General features: G+C 39.4%; 1 protein-coding gene across 5 annotated transcripts in view; it reads right to left on the reverse strand.

Annotated features, from left to right (window-relative positions):
- Nucleotides 1-3,779: 3,779 nt before the first annotated feature.
- The window catches only part of HDAC9 (histone deacetylase 9), a 266,320-nt gene continuing 249,740 nt past the window's right edge, over nt 3,780-20,359 (reverse strand). For 4 of the 5 annotated variants that reach the window (XM_089533111.1, XM_089533109.1, XM_089533108.1 and 1 more), the window contains exon 12: nt 4,912-5,232. In XM_089533111.1, coding sequence (XP_089389237.1) covers nt 4,912-5,232 — 321 coding nt within the window. Of the gene's footprint in view, nt 4,847-4,911; nt 5,233-20,359 lie in introns of those variants that run through there. The other variant, XM_089533110.1, reaches the window with a different exon arrangement.

Raw genomic sequence — 20,359 nt, forward strand, 5'->3', positions numbered from 1 at the left:
TAGACTTGTATCAGAAGGCAAAATAGGGAACATACAAACAATATATTTACAACACAAAACAAGAGTTCACCAAAGGTGTAAATTATAATAAATACAGTAAATTTAAAATGTGACAATTAGCAAATAGAAATATGGTTGTTTACACCCAGTTTTCCTTTCCACTGGTTCCAGGTAATTTCTCTTTTTAAAAAATTGGGTGACATAGCAATCCACCGGCTATGCTGGGGTAACTCTCCTCAATGTCATTATAAAAATATATTTATAGTTACACATGTTTTCAAAACATTATCATACAAAAGTTTTCTTGGAGTCAGATTCCTGCCCAAATTAAATGAACTTTAAAAGAATAACCTACCCTGTTAGAGTAAGTTCTAATCAAACTATATGGGAGGAAAACATGCAATGTGAAATGTAGTTCTCCTGCTATATCTGCTTCCTAGTTCTAACTAGCAGTTTTCCTACTTTACTTGGGAAAGGAAGGATAGCCTTTGCAGTTACATCAAAACCCTAAAACCTCACTCTCAGTATCCACCCATCTTCAAATGAGTCAGATGAACCATATTTTAAGTGATCTCAGGTGACAATGTCATTATGTTTTTAAATATAGCTTTATTTATTTATTCGTTGCATTGCATTGTCATGAGCACTTAAAATTCCAGCAAAGAGAGAGAGGTGTTACATTCATTTAAGAATGGTAGCTTTCTGTACCTTCAGTTCATCAACAGTATACACTATCATATAGCTTGTGGAATGACAATTATGCAACTCTTCAAAACTGTTGGGTAGTAGCTTAAAGGTAAAGGCAAAGGTATTTCTCTTTGACAATGTTGTTGTGTATGACTGTAGGGAGTGATGCTCATCTCTGTTACTAAGCCAAAGAGCCAGCATTGTCATAGACGACTCTGTGATCATGTGGCTAACATGACTTCACCGAATGTTGTTTACCTAGTGGGTAGTAGCTTACACACCAGGAAAAACTGAGGAAGTGTTCCCTGTTCCCACAATGAGTCTGAGCAAGTCAAAATATTCTGCTGCGGTAATATCTTTGCCCAACCTTGGTGTCCTCTAGATGATTTGGACTACAATAGGTCTGGGAAACTGTTGGGTATTTGTGAGAGGGTACATCGACCTACAGGATACCTTGAAAGGCCACACTGACCCATCTCACCCCCATTTCTCTCTCTCTCGCAGATACTTTTATGCATTTCCATTGTTTTTGGACCTGTCCAACCCATTTTAGGACCAAGATAGGACTTTCTCCTAACAGCAAAGGGTCTCATCTGCAGGACTAATACCTAGAGAAATTGTCCTGGGTGACGGCACTTGGGCATATTACAGGACCAAAAGCTTTGCATTAAAAAAACAAACAACAAATTTGGCCATGGGGACCTCATGCAACCCACTGACTGCATTTTCCCCACCCCTGGGCCACAATTTGCACAATCCTTTACCAATGGCCTGAACCCTGGAGGCTGTTGCTGGCTGTGATCAAAAACATTTGGGCAGCACTAGGTGTGAATAACACTGCTGTAAAGCTCGGGATTCTTCACCCATTCTTCACCCATTCACATCCTTATCTTGGTGTGTCTTGTGTTCAGGCAGAAAAAGCACACGTACACCACCACATGAAAACTTTCATGAGCCTATTTTGCTGTGAATCTAGGTTACATAAAAGAGCAACAAGCCACAGTTGTCATAACATATATAAGGGCATCCAGTGGTTTACTGCTATATGTAGTGCAAGTTGCATCTGGACTTTCCCTCTTATTCCCATCACATTCCAGCGTGGCAACAAGAATTGTCTCCAGAAGGTTTTCCAGCCTTCCAGAATAGGTGTTTAGATTGCACAAAGGAGGGGAAAATCAGTGATTCTGGATAAAGCAGTGTGATCCTTCTGGAAGAAGGACCAGAAGAATGCTGTTTGATCCAGGTTAATGTTTACATCCATCATAGAAGATGTTCTAGGTATACATGAATGAATCAATCTTCTTACATCAAAGGAATACAAGTGTTGCATGATGGTTAAGTGTGGAACAAACATTATTTGCTGTCTGAGGATTTGCTAGAGTTTTTAAAAATACATCTGAGGTGGGGGAGAAGTATAAAATATTTTTAGAAATGGCAACATTTTATAAGGGACTCCAGAAAGTAAGATAAAAATGTAAACACCATATACTTATAAAAGAACATTTCCGTTTGGCAAAATGGTTTTCTCAATTCAAATGCATACTGCACCTTAAAGTATCTTAAAAATATAAATCTTGTAATAGGAAAAAGCCTGACAAGAATTGCAGGTCAGTTTGGGATTATCCATATTAAAGGGATCTTAATACAGTGATTTTTTAGGTTAACAAAATTAAACCTCTACAACAAAGTAAACATATCAAAAGGGAATATAAAGGAAATGTTTCACTGGAAAGCTTCCTTAACAATTTCCCTACTTGCTTTGTTATTTTCTTAGACAATAAATCAATTCATCGAGTGCCCTTTAGAAAACAGAGAATAAAACCCTATCCTCTGTTTCCCTTTGCCCCCTCTTACATTCCGAGTGCATGAATCACTTGGACTTCCTGTTTCCATAAGGCATTTCCTGTCCACCTTCACACAATTACTTTTCTGCAGGAAAACAGCAGGGACCTGATACAGCAATGACTTAAGTAAACAGCAGCTTCTACTGCATACCAAATTGTTCTGATCTTATAGGATTTAAAAGAGCTATAATCCTTTAAGAGGCACAACTACATGTGTGTCTTAGTAAATAAATGTTACTGAAAGCAATATTCCAACCTGCCCTTTGATTTTACATATCTTTGGACAAATGTCCTAAGAGACACCAGATCTGGATATTCCACAGGGCTTGGCACACAGAGTAGTTAAAATCTGCACGTCTATCACATTGTGAAATTTACATTTGATAAGATTCTGGATAAACACACTTAGGCTGCATCCACGCTGTAGAAATAATCCAGTTTGACACCACTTGAATGGCTATGGCTCAGTGCTATGGAATTCTATGAACTGTAGTTTGGTGAGATATTTAGCCTTCTCTGTCAGACCGCTCTGGTGCCTCAACAAACTACAAATCTAAGGATTCCCTAGCACTGGGTCATGGCAGTTACTAATCTAAGGGGCTGTACAGGGGCTCCGGATCATTGCCACCACAACCACATGGGCACAGCAACAGTCCGCAGCTTCTTTCTGCACCACTGCCAAAGCGCCATTAGCACCCTGGAGCAGCGTGGTGACATTTCTTGTGCGCTGCAGCATTCGGATGTGGTGCACAAGGCATGCCATTGGCACACGCTCGAAATGGTTCTGAGCCCTAAGTAATCTACTTGCTCACCCACTGATACAGATCATCATACAGAATACCCCAAGATACCCGTCTCCCTGTCTCTGATTGTCTTAATGATGCAAATAGTATTTTATTGATTTTATTCTTGTTATGTAAGAATTATTATGATGTTGTTTAGCAGGGAGGGGATAATGGGATTTATTTTTACACTGTATGTATTTTATAGCTGCTGTAAGCCATCTTGATCCTGTGGGAAAGATGGGATGCAAATAAATTATTACTATTATTAGTCTTTTGTGGGTTTTTTGGGCTATGTGGCCATATTCTAGAAGAGTTTATTCCTGATGTTTTGCCAGCATCTGTGGCTGGCATCTTCAGAGAATGCTTGCCTGGAGAACAATCCACATGCAAATCACTCCTGCCTTCCCAGGTTCACATAGTGTGTGTGTGTGTGTGTGCGCGCGTGCGCGCGCACGCACACACACACACCTCCTTTCCAAGCAAGCATTCTCTGAAGATGCCAGCCACAGAGGGGAAAACCCACAAAAAACTATGGATGCCGGCCATGAAAGCCTTTGACTTCATATTACTATTACTATTATTATTATTATTAAGTCACAAGGCAGATTGTTTCTGCAGTGTAGATGCAGCCTAAGAGTATAATTATTCCAGAAAAGTTTCAGTAGGTTTGATGGGTATTCTTGAATGAATAGTTTATTGCCTAAATTAGGAAAGAAGACTGTTCTGGAAACTTTTGGCCCCAAGATGGGTATTGGAAAGATTGACAATTGTGATTCTCTACTATGATTGTCACAGTGAGTGTGTGAACCTATGTACTAGGTGGTGTGCTGTCATGTAATTTAGTTTTTATTGAATAAATTACTGAATGATAAAAGAACAACTCATATTAATAATTTACCTCCTTGCCACCACTGTCCTGATACAAATATAGGCATATCATGCATGTAGCTGGCATACAATGTTACACATGACAAATATCTTCAAATGAAACAGATACAGATAGTGATAAAAGAAGATGGGGCACAAAATTAATGAATGCAAAAAGGAAAAAAAAAACATTTGAAAGTGCATTCTACATGTCTTCATCTGCCTTCCACTTTGTTTTCCTCCAGAGTTTATTCTATATACATAGCTCAGATCACTGATATTCGGGGCAGTACCTAATAAGGGAGAGGAGAACTCCCTTCTTTTTAACAGTGTTTAGGACTACAGTATAGTACATTATATACAAATTGATGAAAGTATACATAGAGAGATGTTGAAGACGTTTAGAAATGGAGAAAGAGCAGTTTTCAGGTCTGATCAGCAATAACTCCATAAGTTAATCATACAACAGTGAGTTCCATTTCACTAGAACTAATGTGGTAGAATCCATCAGAGCTAATACGAATTCTATTAATAACCCAAAGGCTTACACAGCAACAAGTGTTCCTCGATTTAACAAGCACTTTCGCACTATTGCTTAAGGTGTGAACACATCTGCCGTTGTTAGATTCGCTGAATGCTAAAAACACGCAATTCATTTGAACTCTGCGGATGGAAAAAAAACAACATTTTGTTCATCAAGGATTCAAAAATGCTTACTATGACAGTACTCAGATAATCACTTTAATTACGAAGCCTGGAGCTAAATCTTTGCCTATTACCTGTTGCATAAAAGCTGTTTTCTCCCCAGATTCCATTTGTTGAGTTTGTATATCATCATCATCACTGTCCCGTGGTTCCTCTTTCACCTTCACAGCCACCAAAGGCTGTCCCAGTCTGTCGTCCAAAGGGGTACTTGTGCTGTCATCCTTTGTGCTGCTACCAACAGACAGAGCTCTTTCTTCCACCATAAAATGTTCTCCATGAAGTTCTTCTTCAGCTTCTTCTAAGCTGCCTGGTTGTTTTAACTGTTCAATCGATTTAGAAAGCATCTGAAACAGAGAAAGTTGGTGGACTGAATGGAGCAGATAAAGTTTTTTTTAAAAAAAATTGAAAGAGCATCTTCTTTTTCTTGTTGTTTTTTTTTAAAATAAAGATGAATGCTTATTGACAGGATCTGCAACTGATATTTCTTTTTTAAATAAGAAGTTGCAGAAGAAAACATATCCTGCCTACCAACTAAGCATCTCTCTATATATATTTATTTGTTCTTCAAAATGAAATATCAGCTATGGCAAATGGGGACATGCAGCCCCAGAAAAGCAGTTTACATCCTCAGGGGCTCCCCTCAAAATTTTACAAATGAAATTTGATGCCAAACCAGAAAAGTCTAATTGAAAGAAAAATCCCTGTTGTTTTACTGGGTGTTTTCAATTTTCTATTACATTTTAGTGGTGTAGCATGGAAAGTTCATAGCAGGTCCTAGTAGCAGAATGAAATTAGTGACCACTTTTCTTAGACGTTGCATACCAGTGTGAGAAATTGTACCAGATCAACAAGCCCACATGACATGATTGGCCTAGGGCAGTGATGGCAAACCTTTTAGAGACCGAGTGCCCAAATTCAAAGGTGTTCCCGCACCGGGTGTCATCCGGTGCTGTGGGGGGACTTCTGGGAAGATGGGATGTATCTTCTCTCCATGTTCCCGGGCCTTCAATTGCCTCTCCAGAGACAGCTGAAGGCCAAGGATGGCAGGGAAGAGGAGGAATAGGCACATGCCTGCTCCTCCTCTTCCTTGCCCTGTGTGTGCCATCAAAAATGGTTTTGCATGCCATCTCTGGCACATGTACTTTAGGTTTGCTAAAGTGCATATAGCCTAGGGTTATATGCACATTGATGTCTTTGTTGCTGGGAGTGGGTAAGTTGACATACTGTCTTTTCTCATCTGGAAAAAAGCGCTTGGTGTAGCCCTGTTTGTTCTCTGAATTTTCTCCAACATCTCAAAATCAGCCTTTCCTTTCTTGCTTGCTTGCTTTTTGCTGCTTTCACAATGTGGCATCAGTAATAAAGAGAAGAGGAAAGATTCAATGCCAGACATCCATTTCCCCATCAGATTACTGCAACTACTGTCATCACTGGTTTCTTCTGCTTGGTATGTTATTATTATTATGTGGCCTAAGAATCTCCTTTTGAGGGTCAGCCCAGGCTTCTCAGCCTTTTCCAACAGATCACATTATCAAAAAGAAAGAAAGAAAGAAAGAAAGAAAGAAAGAAAGAAAGGTGCTTCTGCACCAACCCATCACTATCTCACAATTGGCCTGTGAATATTTTACATCCAGGGATTCTTCACTTTATTGCTTTGGTGAAATTGCACCAAGGGTGTAGCCACAATGCAGCATTAAAGCAGTTTGACATCACTTGAACTGCCTCTGTCCTACATAATACTGGGAGTTATTCAACCTGGCCTGTCAGAGTTCTAGTGCCTCACCAAACTACAAATCCCAGGAGTCTGTAGGACGGAGTCATGGCAGTTAAAGAGGTGTCAAACTGCTTTAATTCTGCAGTGTGGATACATCCCTAGGTATGATAATCATTCAAAATATCAGGATACCTCAGTGGTGCAGTGGTTAAATGCCTGTACTGCAGCCACTCATTCACAAACCACAAGGTTGTGAGTTCAATACTCAGCCTGGCATCCTTCCATAGGTCGGTAAACTGAGTAGTATCCAGCTTGTTGGGGCAATTACCTGACACATTGTAAACTGCTTAGGGAGTGCTTAAGTGCACTGATAAGTGGTATAGAAATGTACTTGCTATTGCTATTAATGAAACAGATACGTTCCTGGGCTTTACATCTTTAACAGAAACTTTGGTACCAGAGGTAGAAACAACATGGAAAGAAGAGAGAAAGCTTCCTACACTACAATAATAAAGAGCAGTTCAGCATGTCTCAGCAAACTTTTTATTTGAAACTAATATTATGCATATATGAAATGAAATAACAAATCAGGTAAAACTTGCCTGACTAAACAAAAACATTTTCAATCTTGTACAGACCACTAGAAAGCTTCTTCCAAAATGAAACCCAGGATGATTTGTTTTCATGCCAATAGCTCCACTTCTCTTATGATTTCCATTTTGATGGTGAAATGTACAGATCTTTGGTTTTTCAATATGCCAGGATAGCTGGTGAAACAGGCTAATCTGCTTTGCTATTTTCTTTGAATTTTGTTCTTCACACATGATCAGTAAGTGATTCTGGTAGCAGCCGTTTAACTTGTCTGTTGTAGATAAGTACACACAGCTACAGTAAGATCACCTATAGTAGAGTCGCAATGAAGGTCAAACTTCATTGCAGTTTCTGCTACGGGTCAACACTGAGAGTCTGTCAGTCTCTAGCCATCCTTCCCCATCTTCTCAATACCATTGTTGCACAAACAAATAAACAAAAAAACTTCCAGCTAGACAGAAGAGAAGAAAAGGGGGAGCTGGGCTGGGTGCCAGATTCTTTGTTACCTGAGGTATGCTGGAATAACAGCTTTATTTTTGGAAAGAATTGGAGATAGAAATAACTCCTGTATTGATCATAATGAGGTGACTTGATAGAAAAAAATCTAAACAACACTCCTCTGTCTGCACACCCAAAGATTCTCCAGTTGCTTCCAAAATTGATAAAGATGACTTAGTTGGCAAAGAAACTAACTACTTATCTCCAGAATGGATAAGATATTCTGATGTTTGGAACATCTGTTCCTGAGCCACCAGGAATGGCTGGCTGCTGACTAGCTAGCTGAAAAATACAAGCTGAAACATCTGTGTGACAGATAATCATCTACAGCTACATGAGTCACTGATGTTGGGCCATCTGTAAAACATTCCATATGCCAGTTGCTCGGCATCAGGTGGGTTACCCTTCAAGAGAATCCAAGAGAGAATGAGATCCAGACCTCAGCCCAGTTAGGAAACATATTTATTTCCTCACTGTACTCCTTCTGCATGCTTTCAAGTTCAAAGTGAGGAGCTCTTTCTTTTTTGTGATGCATTATTGCGCTATTCTTGCAGAGCTGATAAGGCAGATGTTGCAACCCTCATGTGACATCTAAGGTAGTTCACATGAAAAGCACTTTAATAGCAACTTTAGCATTAACACACTAGATGAATCCCAAGGGTCTCCCCACCCCCACACGCAGAAATACATGTGCATTATAAAACACACCCCTGAAGTTGGCATGAAAAGCCATTATTCATAAATGTGACATGTTGCTATGTGGCAGTGGTCACTGAATTTCAGATGGCAGACCAATTAATGTGTCCTAAATTGAATGTAAAAACAACAATATTTGGACTTCACCAAATGTAACTAAATACTTCCTTGCCAAGCACTTCCCTCAAGATGTTTCCAGCTCCAGATCAGAAAACACATATGGCAGAGATGGAAAATACAACTGGATAATTTTTTTAATGTGGTTTTTGTGGGGGGTGGGGGGGCTGGAATTGAGGCTGCATTTATTTGTCTTATAATAGTCATAAAAAACTGTGAAAATGGAAGACTTTGTGGAAGCACAACAGAAAAAGTTCAGGAGACATATCAAAAATAGGCTCTGAGACATGAGGGTGAAAGGGTATAGAGTTTCTTTCTTGGCAAATTGATAGTCAGGTTTGCACAGGGAAAAAGAATTGGACCTAAGAAGAACTTGGGTGGAACACGGCTGTGAGGCTGCAACAGAAAGCTGGATGGCTTGAGACGGAACTGTGAAAAAGCAAAAAGTCTGATCCATGAGTCTCTAACACTGTAATGGAATGGAAGAGGACAGAGCAGAGAGAATAGTGAAGGAGAATTCCTGTTATTGTTTTCAAACTATGATGGGCTACACCAAAGTGGGTTAAACATACTCTCTCTCTCTCTCTCTCTCTCTCTCTCTATATATATATATATATATATATATATATATGATGTTACAAAATAGATTTCAGCAATGTCTGTTGGACTGTTTCCTAGGGTCACTATCCTTTCTGCCCTGCTCCACTTCAACTGTGAAAAACAAATGTAGATTCTTAAGCTATATACCAAGGCATGACTCCAGACTTGAGATAAGTTGTTGATGAGCCTGGGTGGCTCACATGACTGCAAGGTTGCTAGGGATCCATTGCCAACAGGAGTTTATAACTGCTCCTCATTGTTTTACTGTCAGTTCTTTGCTTGAACTCTTCTGATGTCAAACCTTTTTCAGAAATAGGTTCCAGCAGCTGGAACATGTGCAAGAGGAATGGATTTGCTGTCCCAGAAGCAACAGGTCAAATGGCCACCCCTGCCAGATGTTATGTAGGCAGCAAGAGCATTCCAATGTAACAAGGTGACTGTCACTTAATTTTTTCTCACAGTACACATTTTTTAAAAAGGACATGTTCTAAATTTCATGTGAAATGCACAAGCGTATTTTTGCCATTTGGTTAGAAAATACCATTTCCTTTCTATGTGTATTTCAAAAGTATAAACATCAACAGTGGTGTCACTTGGGTTGATGTCACCTAGTGTGGTAACTTATGTCACCCCCAGCCTGCTTGACACATCCCCCCATCAGCCAGCCCAATGGTCCTGCTAGAATAGCAGGCCATTGTGGAAGGAACAGGCTGGCCTCCTTGCTGCTGACATGGAGGAGGAGGCCTAGGACAACTGAAAGGACCATTTGTATCCCAGGCTGTTCTGGTCTACTTTCCTTGTCTGCAACTTCTTAAGGGGTCCAGGCACCATTTGGCAACATGAGTGCCCTCCAGGAGTCACCATGGCATGCGGACAACATCCTGGCTGGCCTCCTTGTTGCCTCTGGGTGGGTGGACCAGACCCTTCCCAGATCTTTCTGTTTCCAAAAGTCCCAGTCTACCCATGGAAAAGCACAGTAGTACACACTGGAAGACTATTCCTTGCCACAAATGTGTCAGGTGACACCCCCCTCTGACGTGTCACCTAGTGTGGTCTGCAGCCCCACAATCCCTAGAAATGCCACTGAACACCAAAGCTGTTAGCTGTAGAGCCCAGTTGTTCATCTTCCTGCAGTCCCTCCCCCATTGTACTACAGCAGACTTATACAACGTAGCAGTAGGCAGGGGTCAAAATTATAATCAGTTGACTTCTTCAGGCCACAGATAGGTTGGTGTGTGTGTGGAGGTGTGCTAGAAGTCCTGTGCCGCAGCTGCCTCAGACTCAGAGGGCATGGGGGGTGAATGGCATGGGAGGGTGAATGGTGCCTTCTGAGTCCCTGGGACTCAGAGGGCATGGTGAGGGCAAGGTGGTGACCTCCAAGACCTCTGTGGTGGCAGCAGCCTCACAGGACTTGGAGGGCATGGAGGTGCAGCAGTCTTGCTGGGTGGATGGGTGGGGAAAACCAGCCTGATGCCACTGCTCCACAGCCCAGCTTGGTCTTGAGGCAATGGCTGGTATGGGGAGGAGGAGAACAGGCAAACAAATGCCTCCAGGCCTCCTCCACAGCTGGATTGGAGAGGAGGAGGACAGGCAAATGGATGACTGTCCTCCACCTCTCCAGCCCAGCTATCTCCTTGGAAGGAAGCCGGGGCTCTAGGGAGTGTATACAAAAGGAGCTCACATATTCACAATTATTGCATCACAGCTACAAAAAGAGAGTGGGGGGAATGCAACAGTGATACAGTTCTCTCTCAGGGAGAACAGTTTATAGGGTTAAAATGTGTATTTTGTCCAAATGTTTCCACTCCCATATCTTTAGGAATTGATCTTTTCTACCCACCATTTTATTTATCAATTAATAACACATGTTTAGGCACAATATCAGTATTCATACTGGGTTGATTCAACATATTTTAAAAATGAATTTGGGGAAATGCCAGATTATTTCCATGAGACAAAGTTATGACAGAACAAAAATTATTGGAGGAGAACAGTGACAAAGTCTTAACCCACACAGACTGACAAAACACTTTGAATCGGCTTCACATAAATGCAATGTCCACATCCAACTTGCAAAATATTTTTATCAGAAAAACCTGGATATATTTTACCAAAACAAACAAACAAACAAATAGAAACAAACAAAAAACTGAGGTGGCCCTCATACTAATTTTTATTCAAAAATTTCTACACTAATTTTATGTTATAATTAATCACCAGTTTTAATGACAGTGATAAGGCATTTTGCAAACAGAGTAAAAAAGAAAACAAGTTAAAATAGCGTGGGTTGTAATGGTGGAGAGTTTCATGTATGCCTAACTCCATGCACCTTTGGCATTAACACAACTTTAAAATGTTTTAACTGTCTCAAAACTGTGTCCATAAAATTTTAACACTTAAATTAGAAGCTAATTCGCCCTCTTCTTTTGAAAAGAGTCTTTAACAGTTATTCTAAATCAAGCAATTAAGAGAATTTCTTACTTATACAAACAGTTAAAATATATGAAGTACTGTTCAAAAACCAAATGAATGGGTCCTCATCCACCATTAAGAAAGAAAGTACTTTAATTTTGATTCTGTAAAGATGTTTCAAACAATTACATCTAAACTGTAACAACTGTTCTTCTTAAAACTAGTTATATGAAAATTATTCAAACTGGGAAAACTACTTAATGAACAGTTGCCAGTAAGCTGAACTTAAACCATTTCATTTCTTTTGTTTTCAGGAAATTAAACTGTAAGGTATATGCATAAGCCAAAGTAAACAGTGGCAGCAGCACAGGAAGTATTTTGAGAAATTAGTCTAACCAAGAGGGGACTTCAAAAGGCAACAGTACCTGGTTCTCTCAACATAAAAACATGGTAGGTAAATAAAGTGGCCACAGAACACAAGCTGTACAGCAACTCTTTTCATGCATTTCTTTCAAAGTGTAAGCTTTCATAAAATCCATAATTTCCTGAGACCGTTTAAATCAAATGGCTGCAGAGACATTCAAAGAACAAAGCATTTGGAGAGTCCCTGCTAAGAGGAGCAGCATAAAAGGACTGTGCAGAGATAAGCCTGACTATACACTGACTGAAAACTAATCCAAAAAGCATGACAAAAATTCCTAAGAGACACAATTTATATTACCCAGTGTATCTAAAACCATATTACACACAAATCTATCCACAGATTTAACCACTTGTGGTAGTAAGAAGCTTCTTGCCCAGCCAATGAAAAGACCTATCCCCATTCTCCCTGTTCAATTTCTGCAAAATCCTTTCAGACAATTTTTCTCTATTAACAGAAAAATACTGCTTTCAGGAGCCTACATGGGACAGTGGACTAGGACTCTGGGAGACCAGGGTTCAAACCCCCCTGAGCCTTGGAAACCCACTGAGTGATCCTGAGCGAGTTGCACTATTTCAGCCTAAGAAGAAAGCAATGGCAAATCAACCCTGAATAAATCTTGCCTACCCTGCTCCCCCAAACCCTAGGACAGTCGCCATTAGGATCAATTTGAAGTCATACAACAACCAAAACAATTGCTTTTCAAGTTTGCACTGGGAAATTTCTGTTGCACTCCATAGACATTGGTCTGTGAGATGCCACAGGTTTCTATCTTCTCCTCTAAGATTTTAATATCACAGTGAGATCTGAAAGTCATTTAGAAGTTTGGACTGAAGTGGCACAATGATACTAAATATTTCTACATAATAATCATATGAAGCCTGTATAGCTCTTGAGCCAGCATCTCAAGGTGGCTTGGAATTCACAAACAAGTTAGGTTTTAATCTAAGTATCTGAAGGTGGTTTGGAATGCATAAGGCTGAGCAAGTTGAACCTTAATCCAGATAAGGTGGAGGCATTACATTATGGAGAAATACATGTTGGCTAATGCTTAAAGTGTGGTATTTGGAAATATTCTTGAACTGGCCTTAACTGGGCTAGGTATGTTCAGGAGGACTTATTCACACTGTAGGCTGGTATGCCACCTGCGACCGTATCAGGAGAGGGTTAAGCAAGCCCCAGTTATTTATGATTGAGTTGTGTCCAAGATAGACTGTTTTAAGGTGAACGTGAGACTGCCTTAAGATAGTTTGGAAATTCCATCGGCACAGAATGCAGCTGGCCAGTTTTGCTGATGGCTGAGTGATCAATCCATGTGACACTGATGTAGCTCCAAAATTAGTGTGTTTCCAAAACTGATTAAAATTGTGGATGTAAAAGTCTTAAATGGTTTGGGCCACTCATATCAAGCAACTGGCATTTGAAGGTCATCATAAGCAGAGACTCTTCTCTCTTCTCCATTGCCAAGGGCAACTAGGTTGGTGTGCTCAAAAGAAAGGACATTCTTGGTAGTTGCTTGGTATATGTGGTGGAATGAGCTTCCAATGTTGGCACCACAGAGCTTTAGGAAAACTCTGAAGACCCACCCTTTTAGCATGGTTTTCTTTAAAAAGTTTTTTGTTGTTGTTGTTCTGAACACTTTAACTGTAATGTTTATGTTTATGGAATGTATTTTGTTGTTTAATTGCCAATTCTTTGGTTTTTAATCCTTTTTTTAATTGTTGTACCATTGCAGTGGTTGTTTTATTACTTTTATTGTCTCCCTGGAGGTAGTTTTCCTTAAAAGCTAGCCTAAAATAATTCAAAGTAAAACAAACAGTACAGCAGACACTAATCCTCTTTTGCATTAGCCTCCCAGCCTTAGGACTGCCATCAGCACAGAACATGCAAATACACGTGCAAATCACTCCTGCATTCCCAGGCTCACACAGTATATATAGACCCACTTTTTTCAGGCAAGCATTCTCTGAAGATGCCAGCCACAGATGCTGGCGAAACATCAGGAAGAAAATCTTCTAGAACATGGTCACATAGCCCGAAAAACTCACAAAAAACCAAACAGTATAGTATTGTCAAAAGTAGTTTTTAAAGATATGTTTATTATCAGATTTTTTTAACACAACAAATATTTAACAATAACACATTGTCAAAATTATAATACTCATTGTTTGTTTTATTGGGCCTTGTAGTGATAATACACTTTGGAGGACAAAACTTGCAAATACATTAGAAGAATCAGGATCTTGTTCTCAAATCATGCAGTCTGGCCAAGTGAAGCTAGTGATTGTTGTGGAATAAATGGATTGATGACTAGGCTATTTATGTGTTTACATACCTCAATACCATTTTTAGGGAACTTTAAAAGTAACGTGGTTACTTCTCATAGCCATCTGTGGGAACTGAATTCTCAATTACATAGACATTTGGTCTATCCCTTATAGTTCTTCTTATGTTCTTAATGTTTTCAGATGAATACCAATAACCTTGTTTACATGGTGTGACTAGAAATTGCATCTTTTAAGATATTTGCACAGACAGTTAACAGGAGTGAAAAAAGTAAAAGTTCTGTAGTAGAGTCAGTCTTTTTTGTACCTATGACAATTAGCTTAACTGGAGTTGCCAGACATCCTATCCCTTTTATTGGGCATAATGCAGTTCTAAAAATGTGATCAAAGGATTCTACAAGGAAACAAGCTGTCACCTAGAAAGAAGTATATTAAATCTGGCAACAACAAAGTATCTTTAAATGGGAAGCCCAGTTCAGGTTTCTACACATTCATTTTTCAAAAACAAGGGCAAGACTCTCCACTGATTTCTGGATGAGATGTCAAAATTTGCATTTCAGTTAAAATGATTTGAGAAGGTCGGCATATTGCATCCCATAGGTATAAGCCTCAGAGTCCAATGAGAAGGTATACTGTTTCCCACATCAAAAACATGATCTTTGACAAATGACAGAAGAAACCATGGGGGATCTTCTCTTACTACAAGGAAATCATGAAAATGTCTTGGTCCAGTTGATTGTTTCTTTCTTCTTATAGTAGAAACAATCTAGAAAAAACATTTTTACCTTTGGCCTATGCTGGCTTTTGCTGCTATCATTCCAATCATGTGTAGGCTTATAGCTGGAATTTATTAACTTTATCAAAGGAAAGAATGTGATTGATTCATATAATCTTGCAAGATTAAAAGCTCTGGAGGTGTTCTTACAGAGTTCTTATAGATCCAGAGATGAAGTTTTCCAAAGCGTTCATATGGTTTTTATATGACATCACAGAAGAATCATTTCATACAAATGAATCATTTTTGTCAGGCATGCCACAAAGAACTTTCCATTCTTGTTTGTGCATTAGCTTTCTTTTGAAAGTTGGCAACAGTAGTTAGTTTTTATGTCTACTATTATTCACAGTTTATAGATGATGACTGAAGGCCAATTCAGAAGTTACCTTGCCACCAAGGAAGGAAATGATATGGGTGTTAATCCACGCTTCCTTTTAAGTGGTTTCCTATCAAGCCACATGGTCATTACTTCATTTCACAGGTAGCTGTTCAGACTTGGAGATTTCCCAGTTCAATCCTTGCCTTTTTCAGATGCCCTTGCTATCTGAGATAGGACATTCAGAAATGAAAGATTGTGGCACCTGTTTATGGAATTCCCTCACAAAAAAATTCACCATATGCCACTAGGCAAAGAGACATTCACTCCCCCAAGCTTTTGAATATTTTGTTATCTTAAACCTAATTATAATCTTTATTAATGTATTATACAGTGGGCCCTTGGTATCCCCTGTGGTTTGGTTCCAGGACCACCCTATGTATACCTAAATCACTGAATGCTCAAGTCCCATTATATACAATGGGGTAGTAAAATGGTGTCCCTTATATAAAATGGAAGTTAGCCTCAGTTTTTGATGCTTCTACCTCATCTTTCCTCACTATGTATGTTAAGGCGTTTGTTCATCTGTTTTAAAGTTTGTCAATTTAGAATTCAAAATAAAATACAGCCATCTCTCCATATCCACAAATTCTTCATCAGCAGATTCAACCATCCACGGCTTAAAAATATAAAATAAATACAATTCCAAAAAGCAAATCGTGATTTTGTCATTCTCATTGTGCAGAGAGGCAAGTAGGAGGGAAACACTGTTCAAAACAACCCCATGATCTGACTTCATTTGGGAGCAGAGCAATGCTAATTACAAAAATTAGGAGTATTACTCTGGGGCCTTCCAACACTGAACCATGACATTTGGGATGAAGGTTTGTATTGCACAGATCTGCACCCAGTGAGATACATAGCATGTATTTGGGCAAGTCACTGCTGGAATAATCCTACCTACACTTGGGGAGAATCTGCTGGTTCTGCAACTACAAAATCCATTTTTAGGCCTCCTGTTAGGACAAGGTGGGAGGTAGGGCAATTTTTATTGTTCCTTTCCCAATGAATGCAGGAGGATAATTTACTATACAGTACTAGCTCTGTGGGCACATTGGTTTCTAGGGAAACTGGCATAGAAAAGGGATGAACAATATTCAGCACTGGGATCATACCCATGTTTGTGTTTGAGAACCGTGACCCCTCCAGATTCCATTGGCATGGCAATTCACTTTTTAAATAAGCTGCAGGGTCTTCCTGTGCTAATGTAACATTTTTTCCTTTTAAATACTTTGTTTCATCCATTTTATTCCTTTTCCCCAAATAACTTTATTAGGTGTTCTAACCAATTTCCACATAGAGGCATAGCTAAAGATATGTGAGACCAAAACGTTGCACAAAATGTAAAAGTAAAGAAAAATTAAACACACACACACACAAAAAGAAATAGAAACAGTAGCAGTAGAACAGACACAAGTTAAAAGTATTTAAATACAAGCAATGTCTTGAGTAGACGGATTTGGGTGGTGGATGGAGCTGATGCCTGAGAGATAGGAACAGAAGCATTAAAGTACAGTGCTGCTAATTTCCAAATCTGTTTGGTATTCTAGAAGGATACCATGGTCAATGATATCAAATGATGCTGAGCGGTTCAAAAGCACCAGCAGGGACACTCTTTCCATGTCAATGCTCAGGTGCATATCACCCACTAAGGGGATCATAGTGGTCTCAACTTCATATCCTGCTTTGAAGCTGCTTTGAAATGGGTCTAGGAAGTGTTACCTTCCAAGACTGCCTGTAACAGCTCTCTTGAAGATTTAATAATGTTCTATAGGTGTTAAAGTCCAAGGGGTCTAGAGAGGGCTTTTTAAGAAGTGTCTCACCATTCCTTCTTTTATAGAAGATGGAAAACATTCCTCCCTGAGAGAAGTGTTAATATTATATTGTAACAGATCTAATTTCATCTTGTCCCTGGACAATCAGCCAAGAAGGACAGGGATTGGGATGACAAGTTGTCTTCTTTACTCATCCTAACAGCTTGTCCTTATCAGGGACACTCACCAACTAAAACTGACCCAGTGTAATCCTACACATAGAGTCACTCAACGCCCCATTGTCAACTTAAACTATAATGACAGCATCTTAAGTAAGCTCTTATCCAAGAGATTTTATCTGTGAAGTGACCCTTAAAAACATCATAGCAAAGTGCTGAAGGCTATAGAATTGGATTCGGGGAGAAGGTCTCTGAGTTACACATCTCACCACCCTACTTTGGCTGGATGTGAATTTGCAGATGCAATAAAAAAGAAGAAGGCTTTCTTCACTGCATATATTGCCACCTTATTGGAGCAAAGATGTTCTCTATATCATCTCTTATTGGATATGTTGAGTTTTCTGTCATCTGCACTCAGTCATAATCCTTCCCATCTCAAAAACTGGAGGTCCGAGTAGTAATTGGTCAGAGAGGACATTGAGTAGTGATCATGTCAACAGCCCTAGTCAGGTCTTCATTCCGTCTATTTGACCAGGGCTTCAATGGGATCATAAGTGGTACCAGCCATAAAAGCTTTTTAGGCTTTCTGGAATCATGAAGGAACCATCAGGCTTCAAGGGCAGACCATCTTAATAGGTTCACCACTACTGCAGGGGCTGACAACAACCATGATATTAACTCTGACTAGAAAATGATCTGTTCATGTCAACTCACAAGTTTCAGTCACCTCTGCCCACAGGTCTGTATGTTTTGAGCTGAAAACAGCATCAAAGATGTGACCTGCTGAATATGTGGGCCCTGAAACCTGTTGGGATGGGCCCATGTTTATAAGAATGTCATGAACTCCCAGACTGCACTTGACAGACTGATCTCAAATGGGATGTGGAAGTCACCCAAGATTAAAAGTCTGGGAGACTCCTACACCAACTCTGTGAGCTTAGCCAGGAAGTCTGGTGGAGGGTACACTAACAGAATACCCTGTCTATCCATGGTCTTCAGGATCAGGGGTTCAGCCTGAACTATCAATAGGAAATCTGGTCAGATTAAGATGGTCTTTGTGGACTACAACTATTCTGCTCCCCCATCCACTTTCCCTCACATGCTCACTAACACAGTACTAACATGGTACCCTGCTGGGAGTTCCTGAGTCTATTGTCAGGCTTCTATCACCTGCCAGCCAAGTTTCTGTAAAGCATGTTTGGTCAGACTCCTCATCTAATTACAACCAAAGCTAAAAACTTGATACTGAGCAGTTTCTTATTATTCACCCTAGGAAGAATTTGGGCAATAAAGAATCAGAATAGAAGTTCTCTCCAAAGAATGTTATGAACTCATGATGGACAATAATATGGCACTGTTCAAATTGCAGTGCTTTTTTTCAAAACCAGAAGGGACCTTTTAGCCACTTCAAGTTTCATTTTCATGTTTGTTTTCTTTTTATCAATTCATGTACCCCATCTCAGTGGGTCTCAGGGGCAGTAAACTGGCCTCCTGGCCTCCTGGACCTGTGACACTTGCTCACCCTTAGTAAGTGGCACCTCTGCATCTGCACCTAGGAATGCCCCACTCTGTCATTTCTTAACAGCCTGATACAAATAAACTAGGATCCATGTTGTTTATTAACACATACCTGTTATTTTTCTGTGCAAAATAAAATAATCATAGTGACCTAATCATCTAGCCTTGCAAAATAGGTTTCCAAGACTTCTGATCAACAATCAGATGCAGCCTAGCAGCTATGTATGACAACACACCAGGGGCAAAACAAATCTGTCAATCAGGAACTTCAAAAATAAAGGGATATTGTTGGCAGCTTGGAAGACCAATAATGTGTGGGCCACATTTGGATTAGTGGCAGAAATAATATACATGGAAATAATATGCATGGACATTTAAGAAAAATGCAAGATGCTAAGTTGGCTTACTCTTATTTCAGAAAAACCTGGAAGGTAGTTAATCAATATTTATTCTGGATACCACTGTGGAAAAAGTCACAGAAATCCTGTCTCAATCAGTAATAAAGGGTTTCTTTTGTTCAGACAATTTCAGGAAGGTGAAATATTTTGAAAACCTGGAAGCTCCAAGATGTACCTATGCCATCTTGATTAAACATATGGAACACATAGTAAATGAAAAGCCAAGTAGAGTCCAAGTTGAGTAATCAAAACACCCAAGTTGAGAGGGGTTAACATGGAAGGATCAGCTTTTAACTTTGAAGTTCTCTAGTCTTCATTTTTCCTAATTAAGATGAGCTTTAATAACCAAAGCACTGTACAAACGATGAACTTAAACTCAAAGTTGTGTTTCTAATTTGGTTGGGAATTCTTAAGAGATTTCAAAGAATAAGTACCCCATGGGGGAACGGTTCTCTAGTAAAATGTTTTCACCTATGAATACTTTTTTATTTGTCATTGTGACTGTAGATTACATACACAACCAAAAAGAGAGAAAAACAGTTTTCATAGGACTGTTGAGAGGAGTCTTATTAGTTACCTAAACAACATGAGAATGAACTTTGTAGGTGCAGAAATCACAAAAATGGTGCATAAAATCTGGAGAACAATAATCTTATTCTGTGAGGACATTGCTGCTTCAAATATTACAATGGTTTATCATATTGTACAAGTATAATGAAATACATAGGGTAAGCTCAGCTCTAATAGTTACAATTAACATGTATCTACAAACAAAATGGTGCCATAGTTCTAATATTTTAGAACTGATTTATTTAGAATGGGTTTAATTAAATTTAAAGCATCAGGCAGCAACTATCAAAAATTAAAATTGTTTTCACATTCAGAAAGAAGATATGAATGGTCCTCATATTCATGCACAAGTGCCTGCCTGCCTGCCTGCTTTTCTTCCTTCTCCTGCCCTCCTTTCTTCCTGAAATGTCTGAGTGCAATGTGAAAATCTCCAATTAACCACAAGTTTCTCATTTCAACTAAACTGCAGAATATTGTTACCATCTTTGGAACTCTGAGCAAACTAGGATTTTAAGCTATGGTCTGAAGTTGTTTGAAGGTTAAAGTTTGTTCCAAGGCAGAAAACCACAG

This window comes from Sceloporus occidentalis, unplaced genomic scaffold, assembly GCF_023333645.1.
Source record: "Sceloporus occidentalis isolate IW3139 unplaced genomic scaffold, rSceOcc1.0.p SCAF_7, whole genome shotgun sequence".
NCBI lineage: Eukaryota > Metazoa > Chordata > Lepidosauria > Squamata > Phrynosomatidae > Sceloporus > Sceloporus occidentalis.